Below are 21,774 nucleotides of genomic sequence, written 5' to 3' on the forward strand. Positions count from 1 at the left end.
TATTGACTGAACCAGCCAAGCTTCCCTACTATCCCGCTTTAAAGATGAAGAAACTGAAGCACGGAAAAGTATATTAACTTGCCCCAAGAAGTTGATCAATCGGAGAGGAGAAGACAAAGAATTTGTTTTAAATATGTTGGCTTTAAGATGACAATGGGATAACCAAGTGGAAATGAGACAGGATTAAGTGTATGGGTCTGAAGGTGGCTCAGAAGACAGGACTTTGCAGAAATTGTCAGAATACTTGTGCTCTCAGAGCAGGAGAGAAGACAGAGGAGCAGAGGACGCCCACACTGAAATGAGAAGGTTGCTTATCTTTGAGGAGCAGAAGGCCAACAAAGGAAAGGACAGAATGTAGGGAGCAGGGTAACGTGGCTGCTTTAATGACATTCTTCACTAGGTCAGAGGTGAGCAATTAAAAAAACAATAAATTCACCAAGTTAGAACAATACCGTGCTGTCCAGTGCTTAGCTCATGTCTTACATTGGAGATATTACACAGATGTTATGGAATGAATGAATGAATAAATGGGACATTCATTTCCTTTTTTTTTTTTTTTAAAGACGGATAGGTAACAGAATGCCACCTTTCTTTTTTTTTTTTTTTAAGATTTTATTTATTTATTTATTTATTTATTTGTCAAAGAGAGAGAGAGAGAGAGAGAGCGCACGCAAGCAGGCAGAGGCGGAGAGGGAAGCAGGCTCCCTGCCAAGCAAGGAGCCTGATGCGGGACTCGATCCGAGGACCCTGGGATCATGACCTGAGCTGAAGGCAGTGACTCCACCAACTGAACCACCCAGGTGTCCCTGAATGGGACATTTCTAAAATACTATCTTACCACGTAGGTGTCCAGTTCTTCTGGAAAGATCACAAACTTTACAGTTAATTGCTTTTTCAAATGGCATTTGGCAAAAGTTAAAACTTCATCAAACATAATCTCGGCTGCTACACTCTTCTGTATACCAAAGTTTCCAGTCCCAAGGGCAGGAAAGGAAATAGAAGTTTTATTTAGTTCAAGGCATTTCTCCAAACATTCCTTCATTGCAATTCTCAGTATCTGTAAGAAAAACAGATCAGCCTTTGAGTCAAAATAAAATTTCCTTCACCTCTCGATCCTGCCCACATCTTACAATGCCCACCTCTATTCCCCCTTAGGGTCATGGTTATGCCTCTTTAGAGACCCCATGACAGCCACATGGTTAGATGATGAGAAACACAAGTCACTGAGGAGTCTGTTTGGGTGCCATGATTTCTCCCAGTTTATATAGCCTTGTTCATCTCCCTGGGACTATGAGCCAACCATCAGTTTATTCCCATTTACCTGCTGCTTCCAGGTTGAAACAAAGAGCTCTCAGGAGTTTAACAAAGGAGACAGAGGGAAAAATAAGTAAGCAGTTTTATCCAACATCTTTAAGATATGTCATTTCTTCTCAAGAAGTGCTAATGTATTTGGCAGATTTAAACTTTACATCAACAATAAATAAAAATCTTAAAAAAAAAAAAAAGATTTAAAAAAAAAAAAAAAATAAACTTTACATCAACATTTCAACATCCAAACTGAAGTACAGAAAAGTTGTCTGTGGACGGGCCTTGGAAAACTGGGGGGCAGAGAGTGACTGGAGGGCCAGTTTGGGACTAGAGGGCTTTTAGTCAAAGAAGGCCCAGAAATGGTGACAAACTAAAGATAAACAAAGGCAGGGAAGGAGACTCTTTCCCTCTCTCCACATTTGAATGGGTCCCCCAACTCTTTAATGTGTATATTTTATGTGTCTTGGGTGAAGAGTTGGCCAGAAAGCCAATCTGTCAATCTCTACCGCAGGCATTGGTGGGAAGACACCACAGGTGACAGATTTACCTGGAGCAGTACTGGAAGGGAAGTCCCAGGTGCCCCTGGCACTTAACTGATGCAGGGAAATACAGAGAGGCTGAATTCCAGGTCCATTTAGGGAAAGGCCAACAGGGTCACAGAGGGGTAAGGTGAACAGATGTGTGGACTGAGGGAACCTACTCTTTCCAGGTCTGTTTGCAGTACTCTTGCTTAAAATTTAGACATGAGTTAGGTAATATTTAAAATTCAATTTCTTAAGATAACTTGTGACAATAATGCTTTTCCTGTATTTCAGAATGGTAGAAAATGAGGACTATCTCACTCATCAAATTTTCATAAATGTAATGACATAATGAAATTCAACAAAGACTATGTAGTCTATGGGGCTACATAAAGATAAACTCATGTTGAACTTACCTCAGTCAGTTTGTGATGTCCTAAATCCCACAACACATGGTATACGTACTGACAGGACAACTGAAATCCTCTTGTGACCAGTACCAACTGAGACTCTAGTATTTCAGTAATTTTTTCATTAAATTCCAATTCCATTTCATTTCCTGCTTGTTGTAGAATTGATATTGACACAGCTCCAAATCCCAAACCATAGAGCAGATTTACAGAATTAACAATTACATCCGTCTGAAGAGGAAAAACAAAAACAAAAAAAACCAGAGGATCCATTGTTAAATTACTTTTTCTTCAATCTTTAGTTTGCTGAGGAGCTTTGAAAAATACTTTTGAAGATCATAAATTCACAAGACATCTTTTGTTTGTGTCTTTGTTTTGCACAAGGTTATCATTTAGCGGTGGACAGAAACTCATAATTTCATTTGATTGCCATGAGTCATTTGTCCTATTCAGAAATTAGGCAAAGTGTGTGAATAAGACAGTTCTGACTGTAAATGTCTGTCAGCCTCTTGCTGCTTTATATCCTCCATATTCCAAGATTCTGGGCATTCCTTGTGATTTGTTTAAACCATCATCAATACACGGTTTTATCCCCTCCCCCAGTGCTATCACTTTTTGCTATTTCTGTGTGGATTTTCTGTTTGGTTTAAAGAGAGTGGAAATAAAATTTCTTGGGAAATTTCTACCTCCTAATGCTTTTCTTTTTAAAAAAAAAAATGCAGTACATGGTCAAAGAAAATACAAATGAGACAAAAAAGTCTTCAGTGGAAATAGGCCTCCCTCTTGGTGAGTTCCTTGGATACTCCAAGCACTCACTTGTCTGGAGGGCAACCACTTTTACCAGTTCTTCATCTGTCCCTTTGGAAATAGACTGCATACACATGGGCTGTGTTTTCAGTAGTATCGCCTCCTAGTTAGCCCTCGGGCCTGGGCTACAGGAGAAGGTCTCCTTTTGCTTCTGCCCCATGCTCAAATATCCCTAAGTCATCCTGATTGCTTTGGGTCCCTTTGAGGGCAACCCAGGTACTTTTAATGGACGTTAATGAATGCTTCACTTCGAAAGTGCAATCAGAATTTCCAGTTTGGGAGGACTGGCACCCTCGAAAAATTTTAAGGTTCTCAATGTTGCTGGCAACAAAGAAATATAATGAAAGTTTAGTTAAAGGGTAAGTTATTCAACTAGGATGTTTCCACCTTAATTTTAAAGTGGTGTATTAATGACTTACTGAATCAATGTTTCATCCTGTGGGGTCCCCTGTCTTCTTTTCTAATAGTGTCTTGTAGAAAATAAGTGGTATTTTGGGGTGCCTGGTTGGCTCAGTAGGTGATGTGTCTGCCTTTGGCTCAGGTCATGATCCCAGGGTCCTGGGATTGAGCCCCACATCTGGCTCCCTGCTCAGAGGGGAGTCTACTTCTCCTACCCCTGCTCATGTGTGTGTAAGTGCTCTCTCTCTCTCTCTCAAATAAATAAATAAAATCTTAAAAGAAAAAAAAAGAACAAGAAAAGAAGTGGCATTTTTTCACTTATGATGAAGTCTATTTGATTGTGGCCATAGGAGAAGCTTAAGAGTGACAACTCTGATGCAGAAATAAAAAGAATATAGCCTTATATTCTTTCTCTTCCCTGCTGCCCCCTTCACTTTGGCATCAATAATTTGCTGAACACCCAGATGCATGCTGAGACAGGGCCCTGCCTGCAGCTACAAAGATGAACATGCCTTGATTCCTAGCCCTAAGGTGCTCTGCCTAGCAGGAGAGTTGCACCAACCCAGAAATCCCCAAGTTCACTGTTACCATGATTCTCTCCCCTCCTTGCCAGGGCTCTGGCCTTGGTGTTCCATAAGCGCTGGCTAAACCCTAACTTGCCCTTTGTATCTCTCCAACCCCTGACAGAGAGCAGTATACTAAGTATACAACTTATAGCTCGACCTAGATCTCCTGACTGGTCCAGTCCATGATTTTCAGGCTCTTACCACTTTTGTGTCTCTCTGATCAAGTCATTCTAACCACCCAGTTCATACCCATCATAACTTGAGGTCATAATCAAACTCCTAGCTTCTGAATTAATCTTTCTTGGTCCACTGCCTTACCCTCTTGTCGTAAATTTACATACTCTTAAATACTATGAGTTCATTTTTTATTAAGACTTTTTTGTTTACTCTTGATAGGTTGCTTCAGAAATGTTCAAATGGTTTGCTTCCCCAATGGGATTTTTTCAAATCAAGAATTTTTTCTTACATAAAAGAAGTCTAATTGATTTTAAGTTCCTTGGAATAGAAGCTTGTTCTATTTCCTCCTGGTGCCCAAGAATAGTTGCAATAATCACCATAAATAGTTACCATGTGCCAAGCTCTATTCTAAGCACTTTAGGTGTATTGATTCCAGCTCTTTGATACATGTGATCTTATTGTTCTTATTTTACAGATGAGGAGACCAAGGTCCGAAAGATAGAATAACTTGATTCAGATCACCCAGTTACAAATGGCAAAGCTAGCATTCAAACCCGGAGGGTCTCTCTCAAGTCTGTACTCTTAGCTTCAACAACATGCTTTCTAAACAGCATCTGAAATAGTACAAATTTCTTTAAAAATACCTGATAGGTCATAAACGGTTCAGGGACCTCCTTTGGCAGTATAAGAGGACAGAAACAAATACTTACCTCCTGCAACTGGATGTAACCCTGGACAATCTGGAGAGTCACATTGTTCACAAGAACTGTCTTGAAAGGAGGGGTGGCTTCTTCACTCATCCGGGATCCCAGCTTGTTCGTCCTTAGGATTACTTCTGAAGCATTTTTAAAGGCAACAACAGTAGGGTGCTCATTGCTTACCAGGTGAATTTCTTTCAAATTAGTGGCCAGTTGCTTCCCTTGGTAATATAAACTGATTGTTTTCACAATGATCTCTGTACACAAGTCCAGAGGGAACTGGAAAATCCCAGAGCTGAGGGCTGGAATTGCTACTGTCTCAATGTCTGGATTGTAAAAGGTAACATAATTCAGAATATTTATAATGGCCTTCTGCAGTTTATAGGTACATGTCTGATAATCTTTCGCTATCCACCGAGGCCCAACAGCATGGATAATTAATTTGCAGGGAAGTCTCCCTGCTTTTGTGGTAGTTATTTCACCAGTTGGTATTTTACCAAACCTGGAAACTAATCTTCTGCTCTCCTCTTGGATTTCAGAGCCCCCGGCTTTCACCAGGGCCTGAGCCAGGCCTCCCCCGTGAATGAGGTCTCCGTTGGCTGCATTCACCACAGCATCAACGGCATGTCTGGTGAGGTCGTCCTTCCAAACAGATAACTCCAGCCCAGGAATTAGCATTTCTCTGAAGACTTGCAGAGACTCACTGTTCCCTTCCACGGATGGAGAGACCAGGGTACAGACACACTCAAATTTATTCTGAAGGACTTCACACAGCTGACTCTTATTGTTTTTTAAAATTGTGAAGTCACTGTGATTAATGAAAATCTGCCAACTGTGGTCTTCTTCAGGAGTGGCCATCTCTGGAAAAAGAGAGAAGACAAAAAATAAAGAAATGAGCGTGGGTTCCTTTGAAAAGGATGTCATTTCACTTCACACCAGAAGACTGTTTGCCTTGTGCAAAAGTGAGATGACGGTCCTCTCACCCCCTTCCCTATCCTCCTTTTAACTGGACGTGTAATTTGACCAAGGATATACAAGAGTTTTTCATGGTAGGTCACCCAAATATATACAGAGGTTTTATTCATAACTTGTTTCCTTTTGTCATTGTCTCGGTTTGGGGTTCTTTTAGAAGCAGACTCTGAGATGAGGATTTGAGGGTCAGTGTATTTGGGAGGTGATCCTAGAAAACACTATGGGTGGGTGAGGATGAGGAGGGAGGAGTGGGAAAGAGACAGGACAAGAAAGGAAATGAATACAAGAAAGGAAATGAATAAAAGGTGTGTTACAAAGCAAATGAAGCCTGACTCCACTAGGGGGCAGTGCAGATCATATGTCTCATAGCTATACCACCAGCGGGTAAAAAAATTGGGGCCCATTTTTCCAACTGCCCATCAGTCACTGGGCTGGTCCAGCAAGGGTGTGGAGCACTGATGGGGCTACAGTAAATAATTCTTCATCATACTCCAGTTTCATTGCACAATTCTGGTAGAATTAAAACTGACTAAAATTCTTATTTTTCTTGCATGTGGCTGACAGGAAGGTGTGCTGCTTGGACCCCTACCCCCACACCCCAATGCAGTTATGAGGGGCAATACCGCTAGGCAACAGCGTCCAGTGGTTAGTCACTCAGGGTCTATTTCCGCTTTCGAGCCAAGGTCACGCTATTCTCAGGGGTGGCCCTCATCCGTGGCTGAGCAAGGCCATTCATGTTCAATGTGGGACTCCAGAAATGAGCGCTCTTGGGCTGGCAGAACTTTGTCAGGTTTTCATTATGGTCTGATGGCTCCACCTGCCCAATCTGGTTTCTTCTCTTGTCCTTTCACTATAAACCTTGTGTACCCCCAACTCCAGGTCAGTTTATGCTTCCTGGAGAACCCACCCTGCGACACTGTATTTCATGGAGCTTAGGGCATCATTATTATATGCTACTTCGAGAGGAAAAATTATGCCAATTAAACCATGGCACTCTACGGACTGACAGGGAGGAGTGGTCCTATTTCAGAGATGCGAAAAAACCGGGAGTCCTGAAATAGATAAAATGGGGTCATTAATGACATTTTACTTCCACTTCCATTTCTAATCTAAGCCACCTAGAAAGATCTCTGATGGCCTCAATGACCTAAAAGAAGCTGCACCTGGACAGACAGATCCAGATGACCCGTGCTCTGGCTGAAAACCTCAAGCTGGTCACCAACTTGATTAGGTAGTTCCATTTGGCTCATGGAACCCTTGTTAGCAAAGGGACATCAGAGAGTCACATCTTCTGGCCTGTATCAGCTCTAGGGCTGTAGGCAAAAGATTATCACATTGAGTGGGCAAAGGCAAGGATCAGTGGGAGTGCTGAGAGAACACATCTGCAGGTGTCCCACTGCCCCTGAAGCAGTCTCCTTTATGCACTGGGTCCCACAATGCTCTGCAGTCACACACCTGAGCACCTGGGGAGCGGGACAGACATTTTGCTTCTATATTCCCCCTGAGCTCCTCTGAAACAGGAGTGAGGTGATCCTACCTGATGTCTCTTGGTGAGCCACTGCTCCATAGGAACCCTACAAGAAATAAAAGCAGTTAAAAAAAAATTGCAACGGGATGACTACAGAGTACTGATAGCTAAGACAGCCTAATAAACACAGAGCTACAACAACCCTGCAAAATACACTAGGTTTCAGGGAGAAGGGGAACTCGTGTTTGTTTAATCTGTGTACCTGACAGACTTGAAATACTCAATGTCCCAGCAAACACTACCCTGCCCTTCACTGGAGGCCAGTGAGCTTCTAATTCAGGATGAGATGAAGAGTAGGAGATTAACACTTGAAAAGGCCCAAAGGTCAAAGACCAAAATGATCCCAAACTCTCAGGTAGGCCTTTAGTCTCCAAAGGCTTGTGGGGTTTCTCTGGACAGAAGAGGAGACAGGGGAACAGGAACCTCATCAGCCATACCTCCCCATCTACCAATAGGACCTACTTTCAATTGCTTATTTCAAGACATAAGCCTGAACGTGGAATTTTCCACTTAAACAAATGAGGTTCCTTTTCTCTATTTCCTTGTTTTCATTCCTCCCACTCCTCCCCTTACCCTGCAAAGGCAGAATTGTTGAGTAAGTAGACACAATCAAAATGACACCAAGGTCACATTTAAAAAAAAAAAAAAATCACCTATCCTCAAGTAGACTCTGTTGCTTACATTAGCATATTCGTGATTTCCCATCTCCCACATGGTGCACAAGAAAAACTGTCCTTGGGTTATTCAAACCAAAGAAGAATGACAAGTACAACTAAAGACCCCAGGTTTCTAGCTGTTACAGGAAGAACTCTTTGTTCGTAAGACCATGGTTCATCATTTATACACACTTAATGTTTTTTACCTCAGGAAAGTCCATTCTCCAAGTCCCTGGGGTCTTTAAATGTTTACACTCCATTTGGCGTTTCCCAGTGTAAACTGTTATTCCCAGTATGGTTGCCTGCTTCTAGGAATGAATAGAAAGGATGCAATAAGCACGGGCTAGTGTCTTTGGGAATTTGGTAAAAAAAACACTGTAGGGGGGGAGGCGCCTGGGTGGCTCAGTGGGTTAAAGCCTCTGCCTTTCGCTCAGGTCATGATCCCAGCATTCTGGGATGGAGCCCCGCATGGAATCGGGCTCTCTGCTCGGCAGGGAGCCTGCTTCCTCCTCTCTCTCTGCTTACTTGTGATCTCTGCTTACTTGTGATCTTTGTCTCTCAAATATATAAATAAAATCTTAAAAAAAAAAAAAGAAGAAAGGAAAGGAAAGAAAACACTGTGGGAAGAGTAGTGTGATTTCTGATGTTGAGTAGTTTTCAGTTTCCTTGATGAAATCGCACACGTTGTTGTTGCTGCTGTTTACATTCCATCCTTTACAAAGATCCCCTTGAAACCGGAAGGGCTGTTCAGAGAAGGAAAAGAGTTCTGTGGACAAAAGCAGGGAAAGCTTTAGGGAGGAGCGGAGGGCAGAGCCAGGCTTGAAGGATGGAGCAAACCTGTTATATATCTAGGAGAGGAGGAGAATACCAAGAGGTACTGAGCACAGCATTAAAAGGTTGGGGGAGGGCTGGGTGTCTCAGGTCATGATCTCAAACTCCTGGGATTGAGCACCCCATCAGGCTCCCTGCTCAGTGGGGAGCCTCCTTCTCCCTCTTCTCCCACTTTTGCCTCCAGAGGGCACTGCTGCTTTCACAAAAGGAGGATAAGGTCCTGCCTGCTTGGCTGTGGGTGTCCAATGGACTTTTGTTTTAGATGCGGTTGCACTTGTTTTTTCCTTCAGACCTAGGGATGTTCCTTGAAGACCCAGGGAGAGACTTGAGCGTGGGGGCAGCATTCATTTAACCTTCCCAAAATAAAAAGGAGCATAGTGCCCCATTCAGTCTCTTCTGCTTGTTTTTGTTTGTTTGTTTGTTTTTGTTTTTTGAGAGAGAGAGAGAGAGAAAGCAGGAGAGCAAGCACATGGAGGCGGTGCGCATAGACAGAGGGAGAGAGAGAGTCTTGAGCTTTGGCCACGCTCAGCTCAGAGCCCCACCTAGGTCAAAGGTCCAGCTCACCAGCCGCCAAGATGAATCCCACACCTCTCTCTAGGATATGCTTCTCCTGATCCTCAATTTTCCACTCTTCCTAAGCTGAGATCAAGAGATGAAAGCTTAACTGACTGAGCCTCCGGGTCCCCCCTAAATCGCTTTCAAATATGCCCCTACCCTCCTTTTGTACTGACACGATTTCATTTCAGGGCCTCAGAGCCTCTTGCCATACATTCATTCTTCTTAAGGATTGAAATGTATTCAATTTTACATCTTATTGTTTGAAAAGTAGAGTGTTTACTGCTTCAAATTTAGAAAAACTTGAAAGCCTCCCTTCTACCTCCCTCACTACCTTTCCCTCCCAGATGCAGTCACTGTCATTATCCTCTCCTGGATCCTTCCAGAGGCATTTTTACACACAAGGTAGCCTCTTTCATACACTCTGTTGCATCTTGCCTTTCTCACATCATGCATCCTAGAGATTTCTCCGTGTTAGCACATAAAGAGCTTCTTCATTCTTTTCACTGCTCTTCACATTCCATTGTATAGATGCACTCTAGGCTGTTAAACTTCTAGGTCCCCCTATTTATGGACATTTCAGGAGTTTCCAATCTTCTGCTATTGTAATAAAGACTGTAAAGAACAACTGTGTACACAGGTCACTTCACACAGGTGTTAACTGATGAATAGGCATATACTTTTAAAAATATGGCTACTAAAACACTTGAAGTAACATATGTCCCTCCTCTTCTGTTTCTAATGGTCAGCACTGATCTAGACCCTTCCTAGGTCCCCTATCATTTCCTCCAAGGCCAAGCGCTTCCTCTCTGCTTCAAATCTCAGGGATTCTAGCCCCTCCAACGCTCCCCACCTCTCATGCTTTTTGACATTCGGCTTCAAACTAATTCTTGGAGGCCTTAAGAGATTTTGCTTCCTTACTCACAAGTCCGCCTTCTTTTACCAGCCCTGAGGGCAGGGCTTCTGCTCTCACCTTTCTTCCCTAAGACACGGAGGTGGGGGGGTGGGCACGGTTAGCCAAATCAAGGCATGATCGGAGGAAAGTCCCGAGAGCCAGTCTAAAGGATAGGGTTGGAGGGAGGTCACTGATGACCTCTGATAATGCAGGTGAACGAATTCAAATTTTAAGACAAATGTGAGTGCGTTTCACCTGAATTCCGAATGTGAGTTACATTTTCGTTGCAAATAATAGTAACAACAAGAAGAATGGTAAAGGAATCATAAAGACAGGAGACAGTTTGACTTAGACCTCTGAGCCGTCCCCATCCTCACAGGGGGCAGCCGGCCCTGGAAACCCGCTTCTCATCCGCCCCCCACCCCCACCTCCCCGCGGGAGCCCGCAGGAGAGAAGCGGCAGCGGCAGCGACCACCGCCGCCGCGGGGCGCGGGTCAGGGGCCTGGGGGCCCGGACCTACTCACCCAGCTGACCGCCGCAGGAAGAGCGCCCAAGGGAGGGGAGGGGAGCGGCTCTGCCTGGCGCGGGGAGGGATTTCGGGGAAAGCGAAACTGAAACTCTGAGGGCCCAGGACTGCCGGGCGCGGGTCGGACCCGCTGCCCCCCATCGCCCGGAGCCCCAAGCCCGGAGCCATGGCCTCCGCCCTCTCCCCGCCGTCCCCGCTGCTCGTGCGGGTGTCCGAGTCCAGCCGTCGAACACGCTGGAAGCTGGAAATCTACTTCCAGAGCCAGCAGTCCGGCGGCGGGGAGTGCACCGTCCAGCCCCTCTACCACAGGGACCAGGTCACCTTCCTGGTGAAGTTCGCGGAACGGGCAGGTGAGCGGTGGGCCGGGGCTGCGCGTGTCAAGGCGCCTGGCCCCGCGGGATTCCAGGCAGACCCAGCTCATGCTGACCTAGGAGAGACGGCGGGAGAAAGTATGGCACCGTCTGATGGGGCTGGGACCCGGGGGCTGCTGCTGCCCAAAGACACAGCCCGATGAGGAAGGTAGAGCCCAGAAGTGCCCAGTCAGCGATCTGGTCTGACCACATTTTAAAGTTGATGCTTTCTGGTATCCTGATCCTAACTCAAATTTCTCAGCTCTGGGAAGGACACCTTTCCCTCCCGCCAGACACTTGTATACTCTTGTCATTAAGGTATTCTATTTTTATGTTTTAATTACAACATTGATTTGTTTTTGAGAACTACATAAGTAATATATGATCACTATAGCAAAGTGGGAAAAGAATAAATAAAACCATCTGGAGATAAACAATATGACATACTTCTTTGCAGCCTTTTTTCTATGACTGTCAGTCAATCAACATATATTTACAAAATTCTGAGGCTATACCTTTGATTCCTGCTTTTTTCACTTAACTTTATATAATGAGTATTATTGCATATCACTGCAATGGGAAGCAGGAGACAATTTCAGAAATGTGACTTTTAAAGAGTGTATTTCCTTATCCTGAGCTTTTCATTTCTACAGTAAAACATAAGCCAGGGCACCTGCGTGGCTCAGTCAGCTCAACATCCACCTTCAGCTCAGGTCATTATCCCTGGGTCCTGGGATCCAGCCCGCATCAGGCTCCCTGCTCAGTGGGGACTCTGCTTCTCCTTCCTCTCCTCCCCACTGCTCATGCTGGGGAGCATGCATTCTCTCTCTCTCTCTCTTAAATAAATAAAATCTTTAAAAACAAACAAAAGCATAAGCTGCCCACATTAGAGTTTGAATTGTTCCTGCACCGCTGGTCCCCAACCCACTATTCCAGGATGCAGGGAACTGCCTTCTTGGGAAGCTGCTGGGGCAGGGTACACATGAGGAAGAGGTTTATTTAAAGTCTTTCCTGGGGTGCCTGGGTGGCTCAGTAGGTTAAGCCTCTGCCTTTGGCTTAGGTCATGATCTCAGAGTCCTGAGAGCCGCATCGGGCTCTCTGCTCATCGGGGAGCCTGCTTCCTCCTCTCTCTGCCTCTCTGCCTACTGTGATCTCTCTCTCTATGTCAAATAAATAAATAAAATCTTAAAAAAAAAAAACTGGGGTGCCTGGGTGGCTCAGTGGGTTAAAGCCTCTGCCTTCGGCTCAGGTCATGATCCCAGGGTCCTGGGATCAAGCCCCGCATCCAGCTCTCTGCTCAGCGCGAAGCCTGCCTCTCTTCCTCTCTCTCTCTCTGCCTGCCTCTCTGCCTACTTGTGATCTCTGTCTGTCAAATAAATAAATAAATAAAATCTTAAAAAGTAAGTAAACAAGTAAAAATAAACATAAAGTCTTCCCCATGTGTATGTGTGTCTATAATGTCTCCACCAAAGCTAAAGAAAGAGTCTTGAAGAAAGAAAATCATCAGATTATGGTTGAAAACAAACTTGTGACTATTTTTCTGGAACCCACTAAGAATCCAATGGAGAAGAATGCAAGACCCAGAACATCTTTTTTGCCACAGTCACAGGAACGGGTCAGGTCTGGTGAGAAGCATCAAAACGCAGAACATATTCCTGATGTTATGGATTCCTGTCTGCAAAAGGTAAGGTTTGAAAGAAGGAGTTGGGAGGGGTATGTTCCTGCACCTTCCTCTCCGTTCACCATACCTTTCACTATTGATCTGACCACCACTTGCTGATGGTGTACTAGGAGGCAGGCCCTCTTCTGGGCATGGGGACACAAAAGTGAACACAATAGACAAAGTCCCTGCTGGATGGGGAGGTACACAGAAAGACAACAAGCAAGTAAACAAAATAAAAGAAACAGTTTCAGGCAGTGATATGTGCTAAGAAGAAAATAGGATAGGGTTTGGCCTTAGAGGGTGACAGGGCCAAATTGAGGAAGGGGAAGGAGTGGTGCTGCTTCTGACCAGAAGTCAGAGACAACTTCTCTGAGGAGGTAACATTTGGCCTGAGACTTGAGTGATGAGAAGGAGCCAGCCATGTAGTCATTTGACAAATGAATATCAACTTCCAGTTGTGTGCTAGGCACTGTCACGGGAGCTGGGAATATAGCCAGGATCACAGACCCTGCTTCCAGGGACCTTACATTCTATTGAGGGAAACAGATAAAAATAGTTAAAAAAAAATAGATATATAATAAAATGTTTGCCAGTGGTAAGTGCTAGGAAGAAAAATAAGACAGGATAGATGATAAACAGTGACATTATTGTTTTATTTTTATTCAGACCATTATTTTAAACATATCAGGAAAAACCTCTCAGATGAGGTACTGTCTGAGTAGAGACATGAATGAAGTAAGGGAGCAAGCTAAGTGAGGTAAGAATGTTTGAGGCAGAAGGAAGTACAAGTGCAAAGGCCCTGAGACAGGAGCTTCTATCCTGAAGCCCAGGGGCTTCAAGGAGGGAGACTATTGTGGCTAGAAGGCAGGAAGGGGGGGAAGGAGAGGAACTTGGAGAGGTAGCCAGAAGTCAGGTCTTTGGGGGATGAAGGCAGGGACTTAGGATTTTAACTTCAATCTTAGGGGGTCCATCTGATGGTTTTGAGCCAAGGGAGTGGGGTGATCTGGTTTATACTTCTGGAGGCTCACTTTGGCTGCTGTGTGGAGGACTGAGTGTAGGAAGGGGCCAAAGGGAAAACAAAATGAGAGCCCAGATAGGAGGGGTTGCGGCAGGAGGAGAGCAAGGTGACAGGGGCTTGGAGTCTGGGTGGTCCTGATGGAGGTGTGAGAGGTGGCTGGATTTGGGCAACATCTGAAGGATGATCTGGATGAAGGATGTTGTATGCAGAGGAAGTAGCATGTACAAAAACCAGAGAAATCTTGCTTTTCTGTTACATTCAGTATGCATCTGTCCTTTTTAGCCTAATCTGGTGTTTCTGTCCTCTATGCAAGCTTCTAAAGGTAAGAACTTAGAGAGCATGCAGTTAGGTATTTAGTTTTTTAGTTTTTTTTAAAAAGGGGAGGGGGACTAAAGATGAGAAAAAAGCAGCAAATAGGAAAACATATCCTTTTCAGATTTATGGCTTCCCTTGAAGTTCATAGGCTCTTTTGAGAACCGTAGCAACTTTCCCAGAAAGCCTATGTACCTTCCCTCCACCCCATTCCCCAATAGTGGACATAGAGGACAGCTCTAGAATCCGGACTTTGTGTCCACGTCACTTTTCAAATATGCTCATGCCCAGGCTCTGCATTTACAACAAAATCTCTAGAGATGGACCTGGGCCTTGGCTTTTTTGTTTGTTTGCTTTTGTTTTGTTTTAATTCCCCAGGTGATTCTAATGGGCAGAACGAGCTGGGAACCTCTAGGCTATAGCCTGCTGCATCCTCTGCCAAAAGGATTTGAAAGCAGTCACCCTCTGGTTGTTTCTCTGGTCTACCGTCCTAGACTTTGTGGGTTTTTTTTTTTTTTTTTTTTTAAGATTTTATTTATTTGAGAGGAAGAGAGAGCATGAGGTGGGGGAGGGTCAGAAAGAGAAGCAGACTCCCCACCAAGGGACTCGATCCTGAGAATCTGGGATCATGATCTGAGCCAAAAAGAGTTGCTTAAACTAACTGAGGCTCCCAAGCTCCTGAAACCTAGGTGGTTTTTTTGTTTGTTTGTTTTTAATTTCTTTTCAGTATAACAGAATTCATTGTTTATGCACTACACCTAGTGCTCCATGCAATACGTGCCCTCCATAATACCCACCACCAGGCTCCTCCAACCTCCCACCCCCCTACCCCTTCAAACCCCTCAGATTGTTTTTCAGAGTCCATAGTTCACCTCCCCCTCCAATTTCCCTCAACTCCCTTCTCCTCTCCATCTCCCCATGTCCTCTATGTTATTTCTTATGCTCCACAAATAAGTGGAAACCATATGATAATTGACTCTATCTGCTTGACTTATTTCACTCAGTATAATAGACTTTGTCTTGATAAGAGACTGGAGGACTGATGTCCGAGAGATTTTATTTGTTCCTTTTAAAATTTCAGATCTTTCTTAGCGTCACAGCAGACCTGAACTGTAAGCTGTTCTCTAAAGAGCAAAGGGAACACATAACCACTATGTGCCCCAAGGTCAAAAAGATGGAAGGGGACGATGGAATTGAGAAGGTGTGCGGCACCTTCAGAGATATTGAAAAAATATATCACTTCTTGAATAAGCAACTCCAAGAAAGTGGGTGCAAATTTGAATCTTCCCCTTTGACAATGGAGAGGAAGCCACTCCATCAGCAGAACCAGAAGAACAGCTGTATTTCTCCCTTGGAACCAAAAACCAAGGCAGAAGACGAAAGCCACCGTCTTGAAATTCCCTTGCCTTTCTTTGAGTATTTCCAGTATACCTATCCTGATAAAATAGACTCGATACAGAAAAGATTTGGTGTAAAAATTAAAATAATAACTCAGGAGAGTTCTCCGAATACTGTCTATTTAGACTTCACCTCCAATCCATCAAGTGATCTCCAAGCCGCTAGAGAGTCTTTTATCAGTGAATTTCAGAAAACCGTGGGATCTCTGGAGCAGAAATGTGTTGCTTTTGCAGACACTGAACAGACCAATGAGATCAAACAGAAACTGAATCAACGATTTACAAAGCTCCCTATAAAGGAGAAAGGAAGAGAATTAACTCTCCTTGGGACCCAAGATGACATTTTCGCTGCCAGATATTTTTTTGACCTAAAAGCCTCTGAAAGTCTTGTCATGGGACCTGTGAAAATATCGACTCCCACATGCCTGATGAATAGAATTGAAGTTGACACAGCTCACTATATGCTTGTAAAAGCTGAATTACTCCAGGAGATGACAGAATTAGAAGAAAAGTACGATACTCGTTGTGAGGTTTGGGGAGACAGTAATAAAATCCACATTCTCTTTGAACCTAAGGACAAGGAATTCGATCTGTCTGCCCATGCTTATTCCAGTTTCATCGATGCCTATCAATATGTGTCAAGTCAGCTGATGAGAGAAGTTCTTTCACTGAAACCTCTGGGCAAAGAGAGAAAGCACTTACATCAGAACAAGTTTGCAGATGACTTCAGAGAAAACCATCCGCATGTACACTTTGTACTAAATCAAGAGTCAATGACTTTGACTGGGTTGCCAAATCACCTTGCAAAGGCAAAGCAGTATATCTTTAAAAAAGTGGGAATGTCCCTGTTAGCTGGAGATCAAAAGAATGAGGACCAAGAAACACGCGTGGACATTGATAGTAATGACTCAAAAGTAGCTCTCTCGACATTCCAGCACTCTGCCAGTTCCGGGGCGTCAGGAGGGGAGAAGGAAGAGGACATATGTAGCATCTGTATTGACATCATTAGAGACAAACAAGTGCTATCGAAGTGCAAGCACGCATTCTGCACCTCTTGTATTAACAAAGCTTTTTCCTATAAGCCGGTCTGTCCTGTGTGCCAGACTTGCTATGGTATCCAGAAAGGCAATCAGCCAGAGGGAACCATGACTGTTACCGTCCTAAAAGACTCACTTCCAGGTTATGAATCCTGTGGCTCCATTATGATTACTTATAATATGAAAGGAGGCATACAAACAGTAAGTGTTTCTGAGGTACACGCGTTTCTTTTCAATATGCTAGAATGAGCAGAGACTCATGAGACTGTTCTGGTGCAGATTACTGAATATCCCAGGGAATAATTTCCATGTGTATTTCCATGTGCAACGGCTTTAAATGGGAATAAGAATAATATCAGTAGTAAAGGCAGCAATGTTTGCTTGTAACTTAGGTATCTTTTGTGTCTGTTAAGGCAGAGAAAGAGCAGGTGATGATTTTGTGTTAGAATGGGGCAAGTCAGGGGCTCCTGGGTGGCTCAGTGGGTTAACCCTCTGCCTTCAGCTCAGGTTATGATCCCAGGGTCCTGGGATCAAGCCCCACTTCGGGCTCTTTGCTTCCCCTACTTCCCCCTCTCTCACTGCCTGCCTCTCTGCCTACTTGTCATCTCTCTCTCTCTCTCTCTCTGTGTTCAATAAATAAATAAAAAATCTTAAAAAAAAAAAAAAAAAGAATAGGGCAAGTCAGAAGATGGATAGTGTTTCCAGCATGAATTTAGGCAAAGAGAGAAATATGAATTATTGGGAATAAGTGCAAACCTCCAAAAAAATTTTTTTTTGTTGTTTTTTATTTGCCCTATCTGCAAATGAGCACATCTATCTGTACAGTAAACTTTAGACTTGAGTGTTTTCATGTGTTATTTTCTTGTCTTCATACAGAAAGAGCACCCAAACCCAGGAAAGAAATACAATGGATTACAACGAAGAGCTTACTTGCCTGATAATGAGGAAGGAAATGAGGTTTTGAGACTGCTTCGTAGAGCCTTTGATCAAAAGCTGATTTTCACAGTGGGGGATTCTCGAATGCTAGGAATCTCCAATGTCATTACATGGAATGATATCCACCACAAAACGTCTCCGTTTGGGGGACCACAAATGTGAGAAACTTCTGAAACATAATGATTGCTAAACGGGATTTAGAGGTTGTAAAATACGGCAGTTTGAGAGGGTTGCTAGAAGGAGACTTTATAGCAGTGGCATTGGATACAGTATTTTTTGAAGTAAAGTTGACTACAATGTTACACTAGTTTCAGGTGTACAACAGTTGATTTGACAATTCTGTACATTAACTCAGTGCTTACCACAGTAAGTGTAGTTACCATCCGTCATTTATTCTACAACTGGAGATTTGTATCTTTTAGTCCCCTTCCCCTCTTTTGCCTAACCTCCCAACCTCTAGCCCCCTTCCCCTAGCAACCACCAGTTTGTTCTCTATATTTATGAGACTGTTTCTCTGTGTGTGTGTTTTGTATTTTAGGTTCCACATATATGTGAAGTCATATGGTTTTGGTCCTCTAACTTATTTCACCCAGCATAATAACCTCTAGGTCTATCTATGTTGTTGTGAATGGCCAGAATTCATTCTTTTTTATGGTTTAGTATTATTACATTATATGGACCGTGTGTGCGTATATATACACACACACGTATGTACATATATATAAATGTATATTTTATATATATATATATTATATATGTAATCTTCTTAACTCACTTATTTATAGGTAGACACTCAAGTTGCTTCCATAGCTTGACTATTGTAAATAATGCTGCAATAAACATAGGGGTGCATATATCTTTTAGAACTGTGCTTTGATTTTCTTTGGGTAAATACCCAGCAGTGGAATTACTGGATTATACAGTATTTTTATTTTTGCCTTTTTGAGGAACCGCCGTACTGTTTTCTACAGTGCCTGCACCAATTCACATTCCCTTTTTTGCACATCCTTGCTAACACTTGTTTCTTGTCTTTTTGATACGAAGTGTGAAGTGATATCTCATTGTGGTTTTGATTTGCGTTTCCCTGATGATTAGTGATATTGGGCATCTTTTCACGTGTCTGTTGGCCATCAAATGATTCCATTCATTTTGTGATTCCATACAAATGTTATGTCTTCTTTGGAAAATGTCTATGCAGATTCCCTGCTCATTTTTAAATCCGGTTATTTGTGAGATTTTTGGTGTTGAGCTACAATGAGTTCTTTATATATTTTGGATATTAACCTCTTATCAGGTTTATTGTTTGCAAGTATCTTCTCACATTTAGTAGGTTTCCTTTTTGCTTTATTGCAAAAGCTTTTTAGTTTGATGTAGTCCCAATAGTTCATTTTTACTTTTGTCTCTCTTGCCCAAGGAGGAGATCCAGAAAGAAGTTGCTAAGACCAATGTCCAAGAGATTACTACCTATGTTTTCTTTGAGGAATTTTCTGGTTTCAAACCTTACATTTAGGTTTTTAATCCACTTTGAATTTATTTTTGTGTCTGGTTTAAGAAAGTGGCCCAGTTTTATTCTTTTCCGTGTAGCTGTCCAGTTTCCCCAACACAATTATTGAAGAGATTGCCTCTCCCATTATATATTATTATCTCCTTTGTGGTAGATGAATTGACCATGTAAATGTGGGTTTATTTCTAAGTCTCTGTTCTGCTCCATTGATCTAGGTCTTTTTTAGTGCTGATAGCATGCTGTTTTGATTACTATAGCTTTGTGGTATAGCTTGGAAATCTGGAATTGTGACGTTACCAGCTTTGTTCCTCTTTCTTAAGATTGCTTGGCTATTTGGGGTCTTTTGTCATTCCATACAAATTTTAGGATTAAGTGTTGAAGTTCTATGAAAAATACTGTTGGTAATTTGAGAGAGATTGCATGGAATCTGTAGATTGCTTTGGGTAGTAAGGAAATTTTAACAATAGTAATTCTTCCAATCCATGAGCATGGTGTACTTTTTCATTTGTTTGTGTCATCTTCAATTTCTTTCATCAGATTTCAGTTTTTGGAGTACAGCTCTTTCACCTTCTTGATTAAATTTATTCCTGGTTATTTTATTCTTTTTGATGCAATTGTAAATGAGCTTGTTTTCCCAATTTCTCTTTCTGCTTTGTTATTAGTGTGTAGAAATACAACTGATTTGTAATATATAAATTTTGTATCATGCAACTTTACTGAATTCATTTCTTAACTACAGTAAAGTATTTTGAGAGATGCTAGTCTGGAATGATAATATAAAGCAGAAATATTGGTTCTATCACCTTCTACCCTCCAAACCACAAAGTGTCACACAGTTACTAAATTTTGCATTAAAGGGAGGGAACTTCAAAATATAGGATGAATGGTATCTAAGGCGATTTAATTTGGGGTTTCCTGTCTGTTTGGAAGATAGATCCTAGCAATGTTATTTACTTTGCCTTCCTTTAAAATCACCCTTTATTTTACTCTCCCTTCCCAATGGTCCATAGAGATCCTAAATTCACTTGGCCAGTAGTACTCTAGGAAAAGTCTCAGTTAATGGTGGTGGAAGTTGTATTATAGGTAATCCAATTGTCTTTACTTGCTCTTTATGAAATTCAAACAGAATGCCTCAAACCCTTAGTGTCCAAAAGGGAATGTGCCCTGAGAATTTTGAAGATTTCCCAAATTAGAAAATTCTCCTGTAGAATATGATTACCCTTCATAATATATAGTGTAGTACGACTTTAGGAGAGTCATTACTTACCATGAGGTGAAAATTAAAAACAAATTCTTATTGGAAGGCAGATACTGGGCAGAGAGCTAGGCTCAATTATCAGCTAAATGACGCACATCTGCACACTTACAAGTGATTGTAATTCATTTGCTTGCAGTTTTGTTTTTGAATGTTTGCAACCCTGAATGTTAATGTCAGGGATCTACTGTACAGATTCCTCAAGACCGTTTGTGAAGAAACTAAGGAGCTTTTTCCTTCTGCAGGTATGGCTACCCTGATCCAGATTACCTGAAACGTGTCAAATTGGAGCTGAAAAGTAAAGGAATTGAGTAAGAAGTGATGTCTTGAGCCAAGCTTTCAAAAGACACAGTTGAAGAAACACTTTTTAAATTATTTCCTCTTGGGGCACCTGAGTGGCTCAGTGGGTTAAAGCCTCTGCCTTCAGCTCAGGTCATGATCCCAGAGTCCTGGGATCGAACCCCACATCGGGCTCTCTGCCTGACAGGGAGCTTGCTTCTTCCTCTCTCTCTGCCTGCCTCTCTGCCTACTTGTGATCTCTCTCTGTCAAATATACAAATAAAAATCTTAATAAATAAATAAATTCATCTCAATGGGGCACCTGGGTGGCTCAGTCAGTTAAGCATCTCCTTCAGGCTCAGGTCAAGACCCAGTGTCTGGGGATGGAGCCCTGAGTCCGGCTCCCTGCTCAGCAAGGAATCTGCTTCTCCCTCTCCCACTTCCCCTGCTTGTGCTTGCGCTCTCTCTCTCTTTCTCTCTCTCTGTCAAATAAATAAATCTTAAAAAAAATTTTTGTTTGTCTCAAGAAGTGGTCTGTGTAAGAGTGAGAATGTGCTAGTCTATCATTTCTGGAATGTTACTTTTAATGGAAGATAAAAGCTCCAAATATTTGTGTGATTTTGTAGGTGTTAGGCCTCATTCTTGGGTCATCTTCGGTGAGGGTAGAGGGAGTGCTGTGGTTCTGAAATCATATTCTGTGTTCTTAATTTGAAATAGTAGCTGTCAGGATGCCTGGGTGGCTCAGTTGGTTGGACGACTGCCTTCAGCTCAGGTCATGATCCCGGAGTCCCGGGATCAAGTCCCGCATCGGACTCCCAGCTCCATGGGGAGTCTGCTTCTCTCTCCGACCTTCTCCTCGTTCATGCTCTCTCTCACTGTCTCTCTCTCAAGTAAATAAATAAAATCTTTAAAAAAAAAAAGAAAGAAAGAAATAGTAGCTGTCTATCAATCCTCTTTTTATTGCCATCTCTGAGGTAGACTTTTGGTTTTTTCTTTGTTCCTTAAGTACCCTAAAAGTAAAATCCTAGTGTGAAGGGGGCCTGGGGGGAGGGGCTTTGGTTATGGAAAAGTAGAAACACACATTTCCCTCCCTCCCTCATGGCCAGAAAAGTGGCAAGAAGCAGAGATTGGGCAACCTTTGGTAATAAATAGAGTAAGGCTACTATTTTTCACA

At 42.8% G+C, this 21,774-nt stretch overlaps 2 protein-coding genes across 5 annotated transcripts in view; one reads left to right on the plus strand and one right to left on the minus strand.

Moving 5' to 3' along the window:
• Positions 1 to 11,350, minus strand: part of PARP9 (poly(ADP-ribose) polymerase family member 9) — a 36,296-nt gene extending 24,946 nt beyond the window's left edge. The window contains exons 1-6 of one of the 3 annotated variants that reach the window (XM_059162823.1): positions 10,848 to 11,350; positions 8,249 to 8,350; positions 7,396 to 7,432; positions 4,833 to 5,746; positions 2,246 to 2,470; positions 839 to 1,057 (exon numbers count right to left, since the gene is read on the minus strand). In XM_059162823.1, the coding sequence (XP_059018806.1) occupies positions 839 to 1,057; positions 2,246 to 2,470; positions 4,833 to 5,746; positions 7,396 to 7,432; positions 8,249 to 8,350; positions 10,848 to 11,270 (1,920 nt within the window). In that variant the 5' untranslated portion in view covers positions 11,271 to 11,350. The remainder of the gene's footprint in view (positions 1 to 838; positions 1,058 to 2,245; positions 2,471 to 4,832; positions 5,747 to 7,395; positions 7,433 to 8,248; positions 8,351 to 10,847) is intronic. The other 2 variants (XM_059162825.1, XM_059162824.1) reach the window with 2 other exon arrangements.
• DTX3L (deltex E3 ubiquitin ligase 3L) lies at positions 11,066 to 21,218 on the plus strand. Of its 2 annotated transcripts, none has more exons than XM_059162828.1 (5): positions 11,066 to 11,199; positions 12,755 to 12,883; positions 15,274 to 16,827; positions 17,503 to 17,720; positions 20,567 to 21,218. In XM_059162828.1, exons 2-5 carry the CDS (start codon positions 12,761 to 12,763, stop codon positions 20,634 to 20,636), a joined length of 1,965 nt encoding a protein of 654 aa, XP_059018811.1. In that variant the 5' UTR covers positions 11,066 to 11,199; positions 12,755 to 12,760; the 3' UTR covers positions 20,637 to 21,218. The 2 variants fall into 2 exon arrangements, with proteins under 2 accessions (XP_059018811.1, XP_059018809.1); XM_059162826.1 differs by lacking the exon at positions 11,066 to 11,199 and adding an exon at positions 11,363 to 11,517 and having other exon boundaries at positions 12,672 to 12,883.
• Positions 21,219 to 21,774: the final 556 nt, after the last annotated feature.

Source organism: Mustela lutreola, chromosome 2, assembly GCF_030435805.1.
Source record: "Mustela lutreola isolate mMusLut2 chromosome 2, mMusLut2.pri, whole genome shotgun sequence".
Taxonomy (NCBI): domain Eukaryota; kingdom Metazoa; phylum Chordata; class Mammalia; order Carnivora; family Mustelidae; genus Mustela; species Mustela lutreola.